A 19,172-nucleotide genomic window follows, 5' to 3' on the forward strand; every position below is an offset into this window, starting at 1 on the left:
GGGGTTCTCTTCTACTGTACTACTGCGGCCGCGGTCGGATATGCATCGTAGTCCGACATCTCATTTTAACCCCTTCAGTGGCGGGTTCTGGCAGACCTCCTGTGCTAGAAATTTGAGGTTTTTCAGAGGAAATAATTTATTTTTAGGAAGCAAGGCATGAGTAACAATTACAGTATTAAGAGAACACATTCATATATCATTCAAGGTTAATAAAAGACTTACTTTACACTCTATTTACACTTTTCTTTACAGTAGGCCTGTGACATGGTTTCATAAAATATTGGTGTTTTGAGAATACTGTCCTGTGTCCAATACATTTTTGTTTCAGTCTTTTGTATTATTCCCACCAACACCAGCGCAATAAACTGCCAAATTTCATAAGAATTTGTTTCTCTCCAAAACTGTGACCTTGAATGTGGAGATTTATTTACAAGTTTTTCAATGCACTTTTAGCATACGAATTTGTTTCGGTCACTATCAAATTTACAACTTCATCCGTTAGGAACAGTTCAAAACAGTCAATCGCACTCACCTTTGGTAATAATCCAACCCTACACCAGGGTTTCCCGTAAATGGAATTGTATTAGGTTGCACACTATCCCCAGGCTTACACTTTTTCCACACGTATGTATGTTCAACATCTCCTACAATCACCTTAGCTTCTGACATAGTATCTTCTTCACTTTCACTAGAAATACTAAGATCATCATCCGAAGAATCAGTAGAATCATTATCACTATTACCAGAAATACTAATATCACCGAGATGTTCATCTTCGATGTAGTTCCTTATTTCGTCTTCATTCAAACATCTCTTCCGTTTCACACTCGCCATTTCTTTTTACCTCGTCAGCTGATCATAGATTGTATATGTAAAGTAAAGAAGATAAGGTGCATTTTATGCAAGAGACTTCATGAATACAGCTGGAAACCCTTCTGCATCTGTTGAGAATGCTGGAAAACCTTTTCCAAAGAGATTACAGTACCCGAAAAATTATTGGGCGATCGCAAAATGAACACTGCAGCTAAACAAGAATTTTTCGGGCGGTGACGTTATGGGCAAGCGCGCGCCACCCGAGAATTTCTCGGGCGTGCCACTGAAGAGGTTAAGCCCTAAGTGCCCGCGCTCTAAATTCCTCTTCTGCCTTGAATCATCCTTAGCAAGCTTATGACGTCTTTTTCATAGAAATAAAATAAAATGGGAATAAATATTTGAGAATTTTAACATTTCCTTAACGTTAGATGCGGGTTTTGCCCTACTGTGAATTACTTTAAATCGAATATAAAATTGCATTGCTCTTATGAAATAGTTTTTGGGACTTAAAATTTCGTCCTGTTAAATATGGGTTTATGCTAAGTCTAAATTGAGGTCACACAAATTTGGCGTTATACTGTATTTGTCAGGGAGTCTTAAAAAATATTAGGAAAAAAAATGATGAAAGAAATCATCCACATCTCTGCTTATGTGAGACCTGAAAAATCTAGTGATAAAAGTGAGAAGACCAAGGTATTCTAAATGTGGATTTCACCATTAATGAGTGAAACATAATAGCAGTAACATATCGTCCCCGCTCTAGCAAACTAACAAATGTGCAAATTGTCTAAAAATTAGGAGAGCTGAAAAAAGTTGTGATTAGCGTACTCATGTCTAATCAATTTTTATATTTAATTATTGGTTTTGTGTGTTAGCCATACAGAATGAGCTACAGATGTGAGACTTTGTCAGAGGATAGACATTATATAAATAATCAAAACTTTAGAACTACAGGTTCCCTAGTTCGTCACTTTCGCTAATTTGCCGTAGCGGGGACAATATTATTTATTGTGACTGCTGATTTCTTACATAAAGCGAGTTGGCCATGTGGTTAGGGGCATGTAGCTGTGAGCTTGCATTCGGGGATAGTGGGTTCGAACCCCACTGTCAGCAGCTCTGAAGACGGCTTCCCATGGTTTCCCATTTTCACACCAGGCAAATGCTGGGGCTGTACCTTAACGCCACAGCCGCTTCCTTCCCTCTCCTAGCCCTTTCCTATCCCATTAAAGCGACATAAAGACAATTAGTAAAACACTTTCAAGATTAAAATTATTGCGTCCACGTTATCAATACAAATATATATTTTTAGTGATTAAATTCTACATGAATTAGAAACACCAGTTAGGGACATGTTTTGCCCTAGTTATGGGCATCTTCAGCCTAATACTAAATCTTAAGGTCAAGAATTAAAACTATATACATCGGAACTTAATAGTAAACTTAACATAATACTAAATACAATGGTCTTATGCTTTTTACATAGTTACAATATGTATAGTATGTACAATATGTACATTAACTTTGGCAGAATTTACGAACAATGAATTAATTTATTTTATAATGACTAGACATCCAAATTGTAGATTGGATTGATCACAGCGTGAAATGGGTTTCTCAAATTGTATTGACTGAGATTTATCACAGCGTGAGTTGGGGTTTCTTCAATTGTTATGGTCGCCTGAGTCGTAAGTATTGTTACAAAACCGGAACCTTGGTTGAAGTCGTTATTAGGGTATGAATCTATTCGAATATTCCTTTAGAAAGAAGCATGGTCATGTATGTTGGAAACTATTGCTAATCGGATAAAAATTTTTTTTGAATAATACGTCATTCTTGTTGATTGACTGCCCTTTGGTGCATTGTTCAACCTTGTTGTCTGTAACTGGATAAGAGAAAAAACAGGGAATTAGAATGATGAAAGTGGAATCCAATATGATAATTGCAGAGTGAGTGTTTATCACGTGAACTTACTTGTCTTGATACAGATGTTGAATCCCATTGGGAATCTGATGGCCAAGCAGGCATCAATTTTTAGTAGTGAGACAGAGTGTCTCATAGTGCATTGGCACTGCCGGTGGCTACAATTAGCCTACGCAGTGGCCTCCACGGTATGCACTAGCCATGCGTCTTGGTAGGTGTGCTAGGTACCAACTGATGAGCCCAGCCTAGCACACGAGGGCGAAACGCTGGCAACCAGGAATGAGTTAGCTGGAAAATTTATAATGTCCAATAACGGACCATTTATATTGGTATTATAAACTTACTTGTCTTGTCGACTTAGCTGGGACCAATTGTTCCGGTTGTGTCTGAACGACTAAGCTTGCTACTCCTAGTGTAGTATTGATGCTGTAACGGAGGGGTGGAGCGTGGAAGGGAAGGGGGACTGAGTTTCAAATCGTGCGTCCGTGTTGTAGCTTGAGAGGCGTTGCTCGAATTGGATTGGGTGGGCCGGGCATTAGGCGTGGCTATTGGAGTGCATGCGTTTTGTGATTTAAACATACTGGGAAATTTATTCTGATTTACGGCCTGGATTAACCTCAGAGTTATCTCATATAATGGATTTTTTTTATCAATGACATCGTTAAGATTATTATTTTTATTATACAGTACGTTTGTTCCAAATAAATGTATAAGTTCTCCGTTTCGTTCAATAATTTCCCTTTGCCTAGGATTTTAACGATCGTCAAATCATTCTCTATTGAGGTGAACTTATGGCCTGTTTCAGTCATATGCTGGCTCATGGCCGAATACTTGTTATGCTTGGAAGCATTGTAATGTTCCAAATACCTTGTGTAAAAGCTCCTCCCTGTTTGTCCAAAATATGTGAACTCACATTGGGCACATTTTAACCTATAAACACCAGATCCTGAGTAAATGTTGTTGTTATTATTGACTCTATTGTGGTTGAGGAATATGTTCTGATTATTATTTATTGTCTTGAAGGCTATGTTGATGCTGTGTTTTTTAAAATATTAGTGATATGATGGATAGCCGGGCTATTATACGTAAATGTGGAGTAGCTGTTGATCTTTGATTCCTCAGGGACTAGGTTGGAAGATAGCCTAATTTTGATCTTATTAATTAACCGATTGATTACATTTACCTTGAAGCCATTGAACCGAGCTAACTGCCTTATGTAACTCAGCTTTGTTTCCAAACTTTTTGGCAAAAGAGGAATTTTTAGTGCCCTATATATTAGACTATGATAGGCAGCTAGTTTTTGGGTCTTAGGATGAATCTTTAATAGGTATGGGTGAATGAGTAGGTTTCCTAAAAATTTGAAATTCAAAAGTGTTATTCAAGCGTGTAATTGTTAAATCTAAAATATTTAAAGAATTACTGACCTCATCTTCTTTGGTGAATTTGACGTTAGGATCTATTTTGTTCAGTGAAACTAATATATTGTGACTGTCAGTAATGTCCTTGTTGATGATCATGAAAGTATCGTCAACAAATCTTAGCCACAAACTAATGCCCTTTACTTGTGAAATTTTTGTATGTTCTATATGTAAATATCTGCTAGAATGCCAGATAGAGGGTCTCCCATAGCTAGGCCTTTTTGCTGATAATATTTACCATTAAAGAAGTAATTATTGTTTAGAACAAAATTCAAAATCTTCATGAATTCTTAAATTTCCATTTTACTAAGGCCGCTGTGTTTATTGATGATGTCATGGATAATTTTAATGGTTTCCTTAGTAGGAATGCTTGGAAACATGTTTGTGATATCGAAAGAACATAAAATATGGTTGGGTTGCAGTTCAAATTTCTTCAATATTTCGCAGAAATTAATTGAATTTGTTAAATGGGATTTATTGTTGAAAAAATATTTTCTTAAAAACCTATGAATGAATTTCGATACTTTGTAGGTGGGGCTATTCCTACAATTTATAATGGGACGCATTGGGGTGTCCTTCTTATGAATCTTAGGTAAAGCTCTGGTGGTAGGGATGCTGGGGTTCATGTTGAAAAGTCTTTGTTGTTCTTGTTCGTTGAAAAGAAAATTAGAACTTTAGTAAAAAGTTTTTAAATAAGGACATTACTGACAGTCACAATATATTAGTTTCACTGAACAAAATAGATCCTAACGTCAAATTCACCAAAGAAGATGAGGTCAATAATTCTTTAAATTTTTTAGATTTAACAATTACACGCTTGATTAACACTTTCGAATTTCAAATTTTTAGGAAACCTACTCATTCACTCATAACTATTAAAGATTCATGCTAAGACCCAAAAACTAGCTGCCTATCATAGTCTAATATATAGGGCACTAAAAATTCCTCTTTTGCCAAAAAGTTTGGAAACAGAGCTGAGTTACATAAGACAGTTAGCTCAGTTCAATGGCTTCAAGGTAAATGTAATCAATCGGTTAATTAATAAGATCAAAATTAGGCTATCTTCCAACCTAGTCCCTGAGAAATCAAAGATCAACAGCTACTCCACATTTACGTATAATAGCCCGGCTATCCATCATATCACTAATATTTTAAAAAACACAGCGTCAACATAGCCTTCAAGACAATAAATAATAATCAGAACATATTCCTCAACCACAATAGAGTCAATAATAACAACAACATTTACTCAGGATCTGGTGTTTATAGGTTAAAATGTGCCCAATGTGAGTTCACATATTTTGGACAAACAGGGAGGAGCTTTTACACAAGGTATTTGGAACATTACAATGCTTCCAAGCATAACAAGTATTCGGCCATGAGCCAGCATATGACTGAAACAGGCCATAAGTTCACCTCAACAGAGAATGATTTGACGATCGTTAAAAGCCTAGGCAAAGGGAAATTATTGAACGAAACGGAGAACTTATACATTTATTTGGAACAAACGTACTGTATAATAAAAATAATAATCTTAACGATGTCATTGATAAAAAAAATCCATTAAATGAGATAACTCTGAGGTTAATCCAGGCCGTAAATCAGAATAAATTTCCCAGTATGTTTAAATCACAAAACGCATGCACTTCAATAGCCACGCCTAATGCCAGGCCCACCCAATCCAATTCGAGTAACGCCTCTCAAGCTACAACACAGACGCACGATTTGAAACTCACTCCCCCTTCCCCTCCACGCTCCACCCCTCCGTTACAGCATCAATACTACACTAGGAGTGGCAAGCTTAGTCGTTCAGACACAACCGGAACAATTGGTCCCAGCTAAGTCGACAAGACAAGTAAGTTCACGTGATAAACACTCACTCTGCAATTATTATCATATTGGATTCCACTTTCATCATTCTAATTCCCTGTTTTTTCTCTTATCCAGTTACAGACAACAAGGTTGAACAATGCACCAAAGGGAAGTCAATCAACAAGAATGACGTATTATTCAAAAAAATTTTTTATCCGATTAGCAATAGTTTCCAACATACATGACCATGCTTCTTTCTAAAGGAATATTCAAATAGATTCATACCCTAATAACGACTTCAACCAAGGTTCCGGTTTTGTAACAATACTTACAACTCGTGCGACCATAACAATTGAAGAAACCCCAACTCACGCTGTGATAAATCTCAGTCAATACAATTTGAGAAACCCATTTCACGCTGTGATCAATCCAATCTACAATTTGGATGTCTAGTCATTATAAAATAAATTAATTCATTGTTCGTAAATTCTGGCAAAGTTAATGTACAAATTGTACATACTGTACATATTGTAACTATGTAAAAAGCATAAGACCATTGTCTTTAGTATTAAGTTTACTATTAAGTTCCGATGTATATAATTTTAATTCTTGACCTTAAGATTTAGTATTAGGCTGAAGATGCCCATAACTAGGGCGAAACATGTCCCTAACTGGTGTTTTTAATTCATGTAGAATTTAATTACTAAAAATATATATTTGTATTGAAAAGGTGGACACAATAATTTTAATCTTGAAAGTGTTTTACTTATTGTATCTTCAATACGGACCAATATGAGGTTAGTTACTTGTAATAAAGACAATTGTAAAAAAATGTTTCTTACAACCATGTAATAATGTTGTGGAGAAAAACAAGGGATTTTGATTACAGTATATGATTTTCTGTTTCATTTTTGTTACAGATTCATAATGGCAAGAGAGTCTTAGAATGTCTCAAAAAAGGTGTACGTATAAGCAACCAGTGTATGGATCCATCTGTCCAAGTTCAGCTTTTTGTGGAACTGCTCAATCACTATGTTTATTTCTATGAGAAAGGGAATGTTGAGGTGAGTTTAATTAGACTTAACTCCTAACTTTGATTACATTCATATATGTACATTCTAATACTTCCTGTTTGTGATTAAATTTTGTAAATTAGTATCACACCAGATGGAAACATTGGAAATATTTCATTTCCAGGTGACTGTCCAGATGTTAAATCAACTAATTGGCAAGATTAGAGAAGAACTGCCTAATCTGGAGGCCAATGAAGAGACAGAGCAAATTAACAAGCATTTCACCAATACTTTGGAGCATCTCCGCAACAGACTGGAATCTCCCGAGTCAGAAGGCTTGTCGTATGAAGGTCTAGTCCTGTAGTAAATTTTTAGCTAGGCAGTCAAAAGAGTTTGTTAGAGATTTTTATGTTGTTATAGCATATCACGGGCCATTTGACTGTTTGTAATTAGTCATTTTGCATTATCATTCTTGTTTGATTGAATCCACGATTACTCCTTCTGCTCTAAAAGAAATGATTTTTCTTTTCTTTTCTGTTTTCTTTTCTTTCTTTCTTTCTTTCTTTCTCTTCTGAGAGGAAATAGGAACCGAGCAAATCAATTGACTTGCTTACTTTTGTTGAATATATGTATATTTTTGGATAGAAATTGAGCATATTAACATTCCACTTCTGAGAAATATCTTCATACTGTTGGATGAGCAATTGAATTAGAGATACCTGGTTAGTAGCATGTAGCGCCCCCTTTTGCCTTGATGACGGTGGCAGTTGGGCGTGGCAAGGACTTCACAAGACACTGGAAGCCTTCCTTAATCCACAAAGACTGGTTCAGGCTGTGAGCATCCCTCCCATCTGCATTCCAGATGAGCTCAAAGGGATTAAGATTGAGGATCCTTACAAGTCAGATGAGCATCTTCACATGAGTGGAGCCAGCCTCAGTTCAGGTGCGATAGGCTGAAGTTATGGGTCACCTGCATGGTGCTGCAGGGGAACAAAGGGTAAACGTTATTTGCCAGTAGGTTCCTGTAACATTTGACGGTGAGGGATGATGTGAGATGTATCAGGATTCCCATTTCATCCCATATGAACAGTCTCCCACATGAGTATACCACCACCATATGGTAGACGACATACTCGTACCTGGCCTTCGCCATGTACCAACTGGTAGCTCGACTCCTCTATCCAGATGACCTTTTTCTATGTTTTGAGTGTCCAGTGGCAGTTTTTTTGCCTTGTGACAGTTGTGCAACAGAGGTACGCTCATGGGACACTTGCTTCCATACCTCATAGCTAGCAAGGAGATTGTTCTGGATGGTATATTGTTGTCATTATCCAGCATTGAATTGATAAATGGTCTGCGGCACTCTGGCCCACCTTTCTGCTTTTATGGCAACCCTGTCATCGTGTCATACTCCATGACAGTTGACTCTCACGGCGGAATCTATGTACTCATCGTACATTCTTGATAAGTCTTCAGAGATGGAGTGGCCCATACGTCTGACACCGAGAATCTAGCCAAGAGGAAATGCTCCGAGTTTTCATGTCTTACCCATCCTGTAATCAACTGTTACTCATACAGCCCGTATGAGGTCTGCCGTCCTTGCTGTTACATGTCATGTCCTATTTCATTCGCCAGGCCGAGCACAGCTCCATTCCTCCACTACAGCAGCTATCTCCAATTCTTTTGCTGCAATACAGTAAAATAACCCTTTTAATGAACCTTTTATTTTTAATAAAGACATTTATTTTCATTGCACCTGTAAAAGACTGTTGCTTCAGAACAAACAAATCTGCTTTCAGGTATTGGATTTTGACTTATTGAAAAAAGTCACTTTGCTTTCAGAAATGCATCATTATTTTAGTCAAGTTCATGCATCTGCTAATTGAGAGCAGTCACTTACATTCGCTAGGTCAATATTGGCTTAACTTGGAACTTCTGAGGAACTGCTCAGTAGTAGGTAAAATATTGTGGTTATCATATTTAGTTTTGTTTACAATGCAGTTCATTTTCAGTAAACTGCATTTATCTCAATACAAGACAATGACCAAAATGGTTATCTTCAATACTGGTTGCTGTTTGTGTTTATAATGTAAGGATTTTCATTAACTGATGACAATATGTTGTAATATCATCCCAGTTTGATCTCTCCCCTGGAAGGAGCCTTATTACATCCTGTTGCAGAAGATACGTCGAGTTCGAAACCTTACCTCATGTATTAGGGTTATGTTGTAAGGGAGAGCTGATGAGATTTGGTCATCTCAATACACTTAGCTCATTGATTGGAAGCCTCAGTAAACACCACCACTTAGAGGTCTATGAAGAAATAGGATGTATTTTCACAAATGGAACCACAAGATATTGTAATTGATTGGAAAAAAGGTACGGGTATGGTGACCCATTATAAGATTAGAGGAAAATGAACACCAGCTTCGATTAGTGTGTGAGGAAAAAAGCCATATATGAAGCATGCACTGAGGATTTCAGAAAGAAGAATGAGATTAAAATGTTGGAAATCTTTGGGCTTATGATTGGCACTAAAGGGACAGATCCAAAAGAGATGGTGAACTTACTATGAATAAAAGAAAATTCCGTGACACAATCATTCACACCACTGGACTCTGTGCTAAAAATAATTGTTAGACATCACTGTAGTCCCTGACCTCAAACACCATATATTGAATTTTCTTTTTTCCAATAAATTCCAAAGAAAGTGCCTCATGGTTGATAATTTTATTGGATTTTAACTCAAACCCCACTTACATCCAAAAAACAGATAAAAGAAATATTGTTTTTATGATCTGATTAGGAGGTTGATTATTTCGATTTCATAATAGGGGCGGTTGTCTGGTGGATTATCTTTCATTGCAACAAAAGCTTTTATATCTCATTTATATTTTGTTGAATGGTTTACTGTCTGTATTGGAGCTTTGTTGTGATCTGCGTAGAAAAAGAGTTTGAAGTGAATATAAAGTAATTCAAAATACAAATGCCATAAATACATGTTGTAAACCACTTGGGTAACTGCATGGAAGTTCAGAATTCTAGAGAAAGATGTCTAATATATTTAATGTTCCATGCAAACAACTCCTCAATCGGGGCATTGGAACTAGAAGTACAGTAAGTCTCTGGAAGTGGCCAAGATACAAAATAGCTGTCATTTTTAAAGGTGTTGTGAAGAAGCCTTCCTTGCCTTTGGATTTTTCTCTTCCTCAGTGTTCATGTTTTTACTGTTGTAATTTACTTGCTCCAAGTTTGGTGGTAGTTCACAATGCCTGACCTGGATTCAGTACAGTGCTGGTTGATAGCAAATCTAGATTCTTGAAACACTCACTTGGGAATACAATCAGATGGTTTCCCATTTTCTGCCTGATCCTGTGCCGTTATGCGCTTCTCGGTGCCACAAGCTTTGCAGTTAGCTGAGAGCTTTATCAGCGTAAGGTTCAGTTTAGTCAAGTGTTCACGTGTTTAGTGCTCAGTGTGTTGTTCCAATGCCATTTTCATTACGTGAGCGTGTGTATATACATAATACCTTCATGAAGTACAGGAAATCTTGTGCGAAAACATGCGTTGGCCGCATTATGGCAAAGTGCTTGGTGGGAGACAGGCTCGTAGCGCAGGTAACCGGGCGAGTGAGAATCCCCCGAATAGTTAAAATAATGTCCCTGTATTTCCCAAATTCAAGCTGATAGCTGCATGACTCAAACTATGTGGCCATCTTGTTTGGTCTAGTATGGTTAGTTTTTGCCATTATAATATGTTCAATGATTGTACAACTACCAGTTGTAAGCTGTGTGAATTGAGTGGAAAACCAGCTGGAAGCATTCTGAGGTTGATAGAACAGCATACAGTTTTAAAAATTTGTTAAAAATTAAATTCTCTTTCAAAAAGAAAATCTTCATCCCCTTGAGGTTCATTAAAATGTGGATTTTGCTGTATACCCTTGGTATAGACCCAAGTGATTTTTTTTTTCTTTTCCTGAATTTTCTTTTCCAATCAGAAGTATATATAAAGATGCTCTGGTCTGTCAAATTATTCAAAGAGATGAATATTTTGATGATATGTAAATTTGTAATTGTGGAATTTATAGATGTAAATAGTAATATTGTACATATTTTCATTTGTAAGAAAAAGTCCTCAGATTTGTTAATGATATAATATGAGAGCCAGTCTGGATGTAAGGGTAAGTTGATAGAATCTTGTTTTCTTCCTTATAGTGAATGTAAAAAAGTATACACCCATTGAGTTCATGTACTCTTGGAGCAGCACATCTGGCTTTGTAATTTATGGGATTCCAAGTGGTGCTAATTGAACTGTCCATCACACATTTTAAAGACATTAAGGTTGTAGATAGATTTTTTACGAGGGATTTCGATGAATCGTAGAATTCCATATCCTTGTGGATATTCACTTGCCGTGAATGACTTTACTGATTGTTCTTTTGTATGACTGAAAATTGCTGTTGAGTTGCAACCTGCAATGGATTTGTCCTTTTACCTGGTAATATTCTGAATTAAAATTCTTGCATTGTTCTGAATGTATTTTGTATGAAATTTTGTTACCTAAAAGTTAAATGTTTCAACATTTTAGTTGGAATAAACTACTCTAGTTACAAGGTACTTCTTATTTTACTTAAATAAATTAGATATTTCAGACATTCTTATTCAAACCCTAACATTTCCACTTCCACAGTCTTTTTAGGACGGCTTACTGGGCAATGAGAATGTCGCCATTTGCTTTTCACTGCTACGAGGAATTGTTGTGGTTTGACATTAACTTATGATTTCAGTACCACCAAATCCAAAAGAATTGTTGGTTTATGCTCATATTAACATATTTACAGGAAGATTTCATTGCAGACGTTCCATTAATGTGTACAGCTCATTTTCAGAAGAAAGGAGCAATGTCAGGGTGTGAATTTGAACACCTCGTTTGTAGAAAATTGATGAACACATAGTAAAGGAGTTGTTCTTTGAGAATTTTTATTAAAGGATATGTGGAACTGATGGATGAGCTGGAGATTACCTTTTGTTACTTTTGCATTTTCTGCAATTTCTCCAGTACTGGTCATTTTACTAACTGAATGCAAATAAGTGACTGCTGTCCATGTAATTGGATTTCATAATGTTAAGGACACTCAAGAAGTGGTATTTTGAATTACAGGTGATATTTTGAATTGTATCCAACTTGTCATGAACACCTTGTCTCTCTCAGACTGCATGAATTTATTTAAGAGAAACCATTATCTCTACCCTTTTGTTCTAGATTCTTTGTTATTTTGTGAACAATCTTCTAAATGGTATCTATACATCATTTGTGGATTATTGAGATTCGTCCTTGGGCAAATATTTGTATTTTATATATTGGGTGTATGCAAAATGACATCCATTAATTTGAGGACAATTAAAATGATTCTAACATCCAGTCAACTAGGTGAGTGAAAGATAATGCAGTTCTGCAACTGTGATTTGACCTTGATTGTGCTGATGATATCGCATTGCTGGCAGAAACCAGTACCTCTCTACAAGACATGGTCACCAAGGCTGGAAAAGTTGAACAGTGTATTGGTGTTGATAAAAAACACTGTGTTGATGGTAATCACAGTATCACACCAATCACCATTGGGCAGCAGTGAAACAATTCACTTATCTTTGTAACGTCTTCTTGCAAGATGACAGTGTAGATGTCTGCTACAGAATTGGCAAAGCCTCAGCAGTCTTTCAGCACTTTCTACCCATCCTGTCCACTTCAACGGTTGATAAGGAGATGAAATTTGAAATGCTCATCATGCCAACAGTGATGTATGCCAGTGAAACATGGAAAATTCTGGCACAGAGAGCAAGGAAGCTGAACATATTCCATGTATGTTGTTTACACAAAATTTTCAGCATCACTTCATGTTTTTTAAGTTATAAACTTCATAATTGGTCCATGTTGAACTGAGAATCACAATGTTAAAAAGAGATACGTACATGTATTGAATAGGTGGAACCTCTCTTTTTTTAACATTGTGTCACTTCATGTGATGAAGTCGCCAACGAAACTGATATGAATTGCCTTGATGGCATCAAATGAAGGCTTGCATTTGATGGCCATAATCTTTCAAAAGTTTCATTTTCATCTCAGACGATGAGAATGCTTTGAATGTAATTTTGTTCTCTTCCCTTTTGCATCTATGGGCCTTATCAGCTTAACTATTAACAGGTTCATCAGCCTTTATTCAAATAAATAATAATTGGAATCTCTGATTATTTTAACTTTCCTTTGGTCCACCATATGACACAGTTTCTCAATTGCTCCAATTTTTAGATGTTTATCAACCTTCAGGTATTTTGTGGAATTTCCAGTGAAGTCTTTCAATAATGGTAGTTGTTTCTGCAGTGCCATTTTTTACAGCTATCTATCTTTTGTGACATTCAAGATGTGTTGTTCAAATTGCGATACAATACCACACTGAATTGAATCAAAGTTCTTAAATCATCCGTTTTAATTATCATTAACCCGTTCAGTGGCAGATTCTTAGACTTCTTTTGCCAGAAAGGTGATGTTTTACAGAGAAAATGATGTATTTGTAGGAAGCAAGGAATTGGTGGCAGTTACAAAGCAGAAGGGATGTTAACAAAGTGAGATAATCTTCAGTGGTTATTAGAAACTTACCGTATTTACGCGAATAATACCCGCCACCAAATAATCCCGCACCCTAACTTTAGGTAGGCTTATTTTGAAAGAAAAAAAAGCCAACTTTGACGCAAATAAAACCTGCACCCCAATTTCGTGCTCCAAATTTTAAAATAAAATATGCAGGTATTATTTGCGTGAATACGGTACTTTACAGTTGACACTTTTTTTGCAGTAGGCCTTGAGAAGATTTTCAAAATATTCCTTCCACCTGTCTAGTGATTCCCTGGGATCTAGTATGAGTTTGCCTGATTTACCAATTGTCCTCCTCCCCATGAGCTTAATTGTTTGCAATGTCAGCAGAAAGACTTCCTTTTAGAAAGAGTTGAGTGTTGAATTAGTGGGCAGATAGATACAATTATAGATTTATTTATTACCAACCGGTGGTTATTTGCCCAGTTATAGATGACACTACCCTGCAAAAAAAAAATTTTTTGTGCGGTAAAAACGAAAACAGGTGGGTTTTATGTAATTCTTAACGCAGAATTTGAGAAAAAAATTAGTTATGGCGTATCACGTCTGGTTTCGTGGCAATTTTTCAAAATGTTTTGTTCTTACGTAAAATTGTTGTCACTTAGTATTAATTAAATTTGATATATTAATGTAAATTTCAGCTTGCAAAACGCAATCATATTTTGCATGCATTAAATACACATAAATGCTGCTCTGTAAGCAAGTAGATGGTTTGTATTATATTTTTAATGTATATTGAAATTCGTGAAACTGAAGCATAAAGCACCTATTTAGTTTTGGCTGTACAGTTGCTTTTAAATTAATATAACCATACCTTGAATAAAAATTACATGGTCAAACATACGTAGTTTTGTTACTTACGTTATGTGCAGGTTAGATTCACACCTCCGTCTTTTTCCGTTTTTCGTGGAATTTCAGGGTTTTTTAAGTTCTTCAATGATCTCTAGGAGGGTAGTCTCGTGCAATCGACCAACAGTAATTGGCTATCATATTCACATCCCAAATTCCCTGATAGCGTCGTTCTGCATCTTGGAGATCCTGGTGAAACCTTTCACCTTGTTCTTCACAGACAGCTCTTAAATTTGGAGGGAAGTAATCCAGATGCGAAGCTAACAAATGAAGCTTAAGGCTCATATTACAACCGAGTTCCTTACTCTTTACCAACATTTTCCTTACAATTTCTTTGTATTGAAGGTCCTTAATGTTGCCAAGGAAATTAGTTACTACATCTTTGAATGCGTTCCATGCCTCTTTCTCAGTTTTGGTCATTGTGTCTGAAATTTTTATCCTTCATCAGTTTACGAATCTGCGGTCCATCAAATACGCCTTCTTTGATTTTTGCATCTGATAATGAGGGAAATTTAGTGGATAAATATTGGAATCATAGGCTACTTTTATCTAATGCCTTGACATACTGTTTCATCAATCCTGATTTGATGTGCAAGGGTGGAAGTAGAATTTTTTCATGGTCAATAAGACTTACATTCAAGACATTTTTGTATCCTGGTTGTAGTTGTTTTTCCTTTCTGGCCAATTCACTGTATCCCATTGTGTTTATCCCGTGCCCTTCATTTTACATATTTACACATATTTATATATTTATATATTTTACATTCATGAGGTCGTCAGGGTAAGTCTAATTTTGGACCGGGGGGTGAGTGAAAAAGGTCCACCGATTCACCCTCCTCATTAAGTGATTTTAGTGTCCTTAGCAGCCATGAGTTTGCCCGAGCCACAGTTCTTACTTTAGGCGGATGGAAAGTATACGTTTGCCTAGTATTGCGACGAGGAACATGTAATGGAATTAACTCCAATAACGTTGAGCAATCCACTCTGTTCATCAGACACTTATAAAGAAAGAGGGCATAGGCACATCTGCCGTGAGAGTGTAATGTTATCATACTCATAGTCTCACAAAAAGACTCGTAATCGGATGAAGAGAGAAAAATACCTAAACCTTTGTTGCCGATCCATTTCATGAACCGTATTTGGATTCTTTCCAAGTTTTATATTAAATATTGCTGAGAAGGTAGCCACATTTTCCAACATATTCTAACGATGGGCTGATAAGAGTGCAAAACAAAGTTATTAGAGTTCTAGCAGAAACAAATTCGTGCAGTTTCTTTTCAGAAAGCCAAGTAATTCAAACCCTTTCCTAGAAATCTTATCTACATGTTTCTTGAAGGAAAGACTAATAGTTTGAAAGTGTCACACCAAGATCATTCATTTTACTCACACAAGCTATTTGAATATTGCATAAATGGTACGGGTAATTTACTGGTTCCAACTTACGTGAAAATTTAATTACATTGCATTTTGAAGTATTCAGACCAAGTAGCCAAGTGGTGTAGATGGGAAATAGTACCTTTTTTGGATACCAATGACAACTATTTCAGTTATAAGTTCCTGACAGATATTGTAAGAGTGGCTTTGGCATCTTTGAAGCAAGGTGTCTAATCTTCATATATAAGAAGAGAAGGGGTATGGTAGAGGAGATGACTAAATATAAAATGGAAGTACAGTTCTTCTACATGAAGATCCCATTATTTCGGGGCATGTTAATGCCAGTTCTTCAGAATTTTTCTTATAGTTGGATCATCTTGCTCCTACAGGTGCTTTGTGTCTTATCAAGAAAGTCTTTTCTCTTGTGGGAGATTCTTTATAAACCTGACTTAGATGCTTGATGATGCTTGTTGTTTTAAGGGGCCTAACATCGAAGGTCATCGGCCCTAAACCTGATTTAGGAAATGAGAAAGACACAAATAAAGAAAGCAACTTATTTGAGAAAAGCATATTGTACAGATATTCTCTTAAGATTCATGGTATATTGATTTACCATTACTGATCTGGTAATCTGTGATTTCAGTTAAAGGGGCTTAACAAACAGGTTGTCAGTCTTAAGGGAACATGGAGAGACCTCACTTTTCAAAATCTGTAAAAGAATGTACACGACCATGTGAGACAAAATATGAAAATGAGGCACCCTAGTATTTGAAAAGTTAACCCATTCAAGTCTCAATAAATGGCCACATTGTTGACTGTGGAATCAGATTTAATCTGCCTGCCAGTAGTTTGATTGTACCTGTCGCATAAAAATATGCATAAAATGAAAACTAATGAAGATAGAAGTTATGACTTACCCATTCTTCATTCCTTGAATGACTGCTGGCTGCAGTACAAATGTTTCATTTGAAATAACTTCAAAAAGAGCGGATCCATGTACTCTAAAAACATCCCAAGTTCGGACGGTGGATGGACACTAAATTTTTCGTAACTGTTTCTGAAACACTGTTGTATTCACGAAATGGATATATATCAGGATTAATGCCTTTGCTCTCCAATTTCCAAAACCACTACGGTTCTTTTGTACCACTGGCCGTGCACGTTTGGAAGGACCTGGTGCGACATTTTCACTCTCACTTTTTTCAATTCTCTTCGCACTTGAATAACTTTCACTGTTGCTATTACAACCCTCGAACTCTGATTTGTTTTGGAAAATGTAATTATTGCCATAATTGCCATCTAAAATAATGTCTTCAAGTGCATTCAAACTCTCGTCATCATTGCGATGCCAGTTCTACTGCATAATAAATACTGAATACTGATGAAAATTAAACTGTTGTTCAAAGATCCTGGTGTTGCACAGAAATACTCACAGCATTGTTTACCAACAGTACATGCCTCTAGTTCCTTGAGAACTTATATTGCAGAGGGAATCTAATATACGAAGATAAGCGAGACCTGCGTCATTGCAAGCTGAGCTCGTTGTTTGATTGGTGCGCCAAAACACTGCGTGGGATCACATCTTGTCAGATGGGTTAATAGCATCAAGGTTGAAAGAGAACCTGAATTCCACAAGAGGTCAGACTGGAGGGAAAGAGAAGAGTCAGGTTCAATTAAGACGAAAATCTGACAGTCTTGACTCGGGATCATTTAGCCACCATATATAGCTCATAAAAGTGGAGCTATATGCAGGATGAGAACAGTTGTATTCTCAGTGGATTAGGCTGCTTTCAGGTAGTGTGTGTGAATGGCTGGCTGACAAAAATATATTGAACCCCATTCTTCATGTTCTCAATAATACTGTGTGTTTCTCTGTCTGGGTGGTCAGCGGGTGCATGACTTACCACTTTTTCCTCCATGGCATAGCAATAAGCACACCAATGCCCTCACTTTCTCAGTTGTGCTCAGTACTTAGAACATTTAACAAGTGTTGATCTGTTGCCCCAACTGTTCTCGAGTTATGAACTGTTAGTTCAGGGTAAAATTCTGATGTGTACACAGTACAGCAGACACGTCAAGGTTATGAGCTGACTGACAACTTTGTGTGCATGAGAAACAGCTGTTGCGAGCGCTAGCCCAGGACATTATCAGATGGCGCAAGCCAGGAGGAGTGTACATTACACTTTCGTAGCTACGGTACTCCGTACAATACGTGTATATATCCTTTCATATAAGGATGTACATAATTGTGTTCAACACGGCGTTTGTATAAAATGTGCCGAACACCATGCTTTGTAATCACAGTGTACCAGGAAAATAATTACCTTAAAGGTTGTCATAAGCAATGAAGTACAAAATAAGACATTTTTTTGCAAAGGGCAGGGTGGGGGGCTGCTTAACATGCTCAGTTCTCCTATGAGCAGTAATGAAGCAGAATAATGCCGAGTACTATGCCGCTAGCATATGATAAAAGTAGCATTTCTTCATGCAACCGTGTTGATTTAGAAGTACACAAACGCTAACAAATTACTTTGTCTATCCTCGTGGCACAGTCTATGTAGGTGAATGTTTCAGCCACTACTTGTAGACCATAACAGGTAACTGGAGCCTGTCACACCCTGAGTCAGCAACGTGGGGAAGTACAAGAGACTTGCGCTCTCGGGCACTGCGCTACGGTGGGCAAGCTTTGACACCTGTGCAGTACAGCAAAGATACGTGAAACCAGATTCTTGCAGGGAAGTTGTTAGACAATTCACAACACAATTTCCAGGTGTACGCTCTCCATGTAGATATACCATGCAGCAACTCTTAAACAAATTGAGATGAACGGGTTCTTTACTCGATAAGAAGCGAAGGGCAAGCAAGAGAAAGTGTGCTTAATGAGGAAGAAGTAAACAAAAACACAAAAAAATTTGAAACATACGTCTACAAAATCCCAAACCAGGGTTTCAAAGAGGTCAGCATGGTGAGCTATGAAAATGTTAAAAGTGAAGTCATACAAGCGAGGGAAGTGCCGTGCTTATTGTGCCACGGAGCAGGGAGAGAAGAGTCAATGGCAAGCAGGCATCACATGTCCACTGGCTGACTGATGAGATAATCACTGTATATCTTAACCTAACAGCCTGTGTTGCCACGATTATATATTTATAAAACTTTATTAGCATGCATTTAAAATGCTGAATTATTCTGCTAAAAGATAATATGATGGGAAGTGGACTTTCTGAAACTAACCTACCAGCTCAAAAGACATACTACTTGACATTGTGTATATTGAGTACTAAGACCAAAGGGTAGTTGCATTCTCAAAAGCTTTGCCATCAGTTGT

The 19,172-nt window shown here is 36.9% G+C and overlaps 1 protein-coding gene across 1 annotated transcript in view; it reads left to right on the plus strand.

Annotated features, from left to right (window-relative positions):
- Positions 1–17,311, plus strand: part of Vps35 (Vacuolar protein sorting 35) — a 180,117-nt gene extending 162,806 nt beyond the window's left edge. Inside the window, exons 14-15 of the mRNA XM_068226569.1 lie at positions 6,884–7,027; positions 7,161–17,311. Coding sequence (XP_068082670.1) covers positions 6,884–7,027; positions 7,161–7,340 — 324 coding nt within the window. The 3' untranslated portion in view covers positions 7,341–17,311. The remainder of the gene's footprint in view (positions 1–6,883; positions 7,028–7,160) is intronic.
- Positions 17,312–19,172: the final 1,861 nt, after the last annotated feature.

The sequence above is a fragment of the Anabrus simplex genome, chromosome 3 (genome assembly GCF_040414725.1).
Source record: "Anabrus simplex isolate iqAnaSimp1 chromosome 3, ASM4041472v1, whole genome shotgun sequence".
Classification (NCBI taxonomy): domain Eukaryota; kingdom Metazoa; phylum Arthropoda; class Insecta; order Orthoptera; family Tettigoniidae; genus Anabrus; species Anabrus simplex.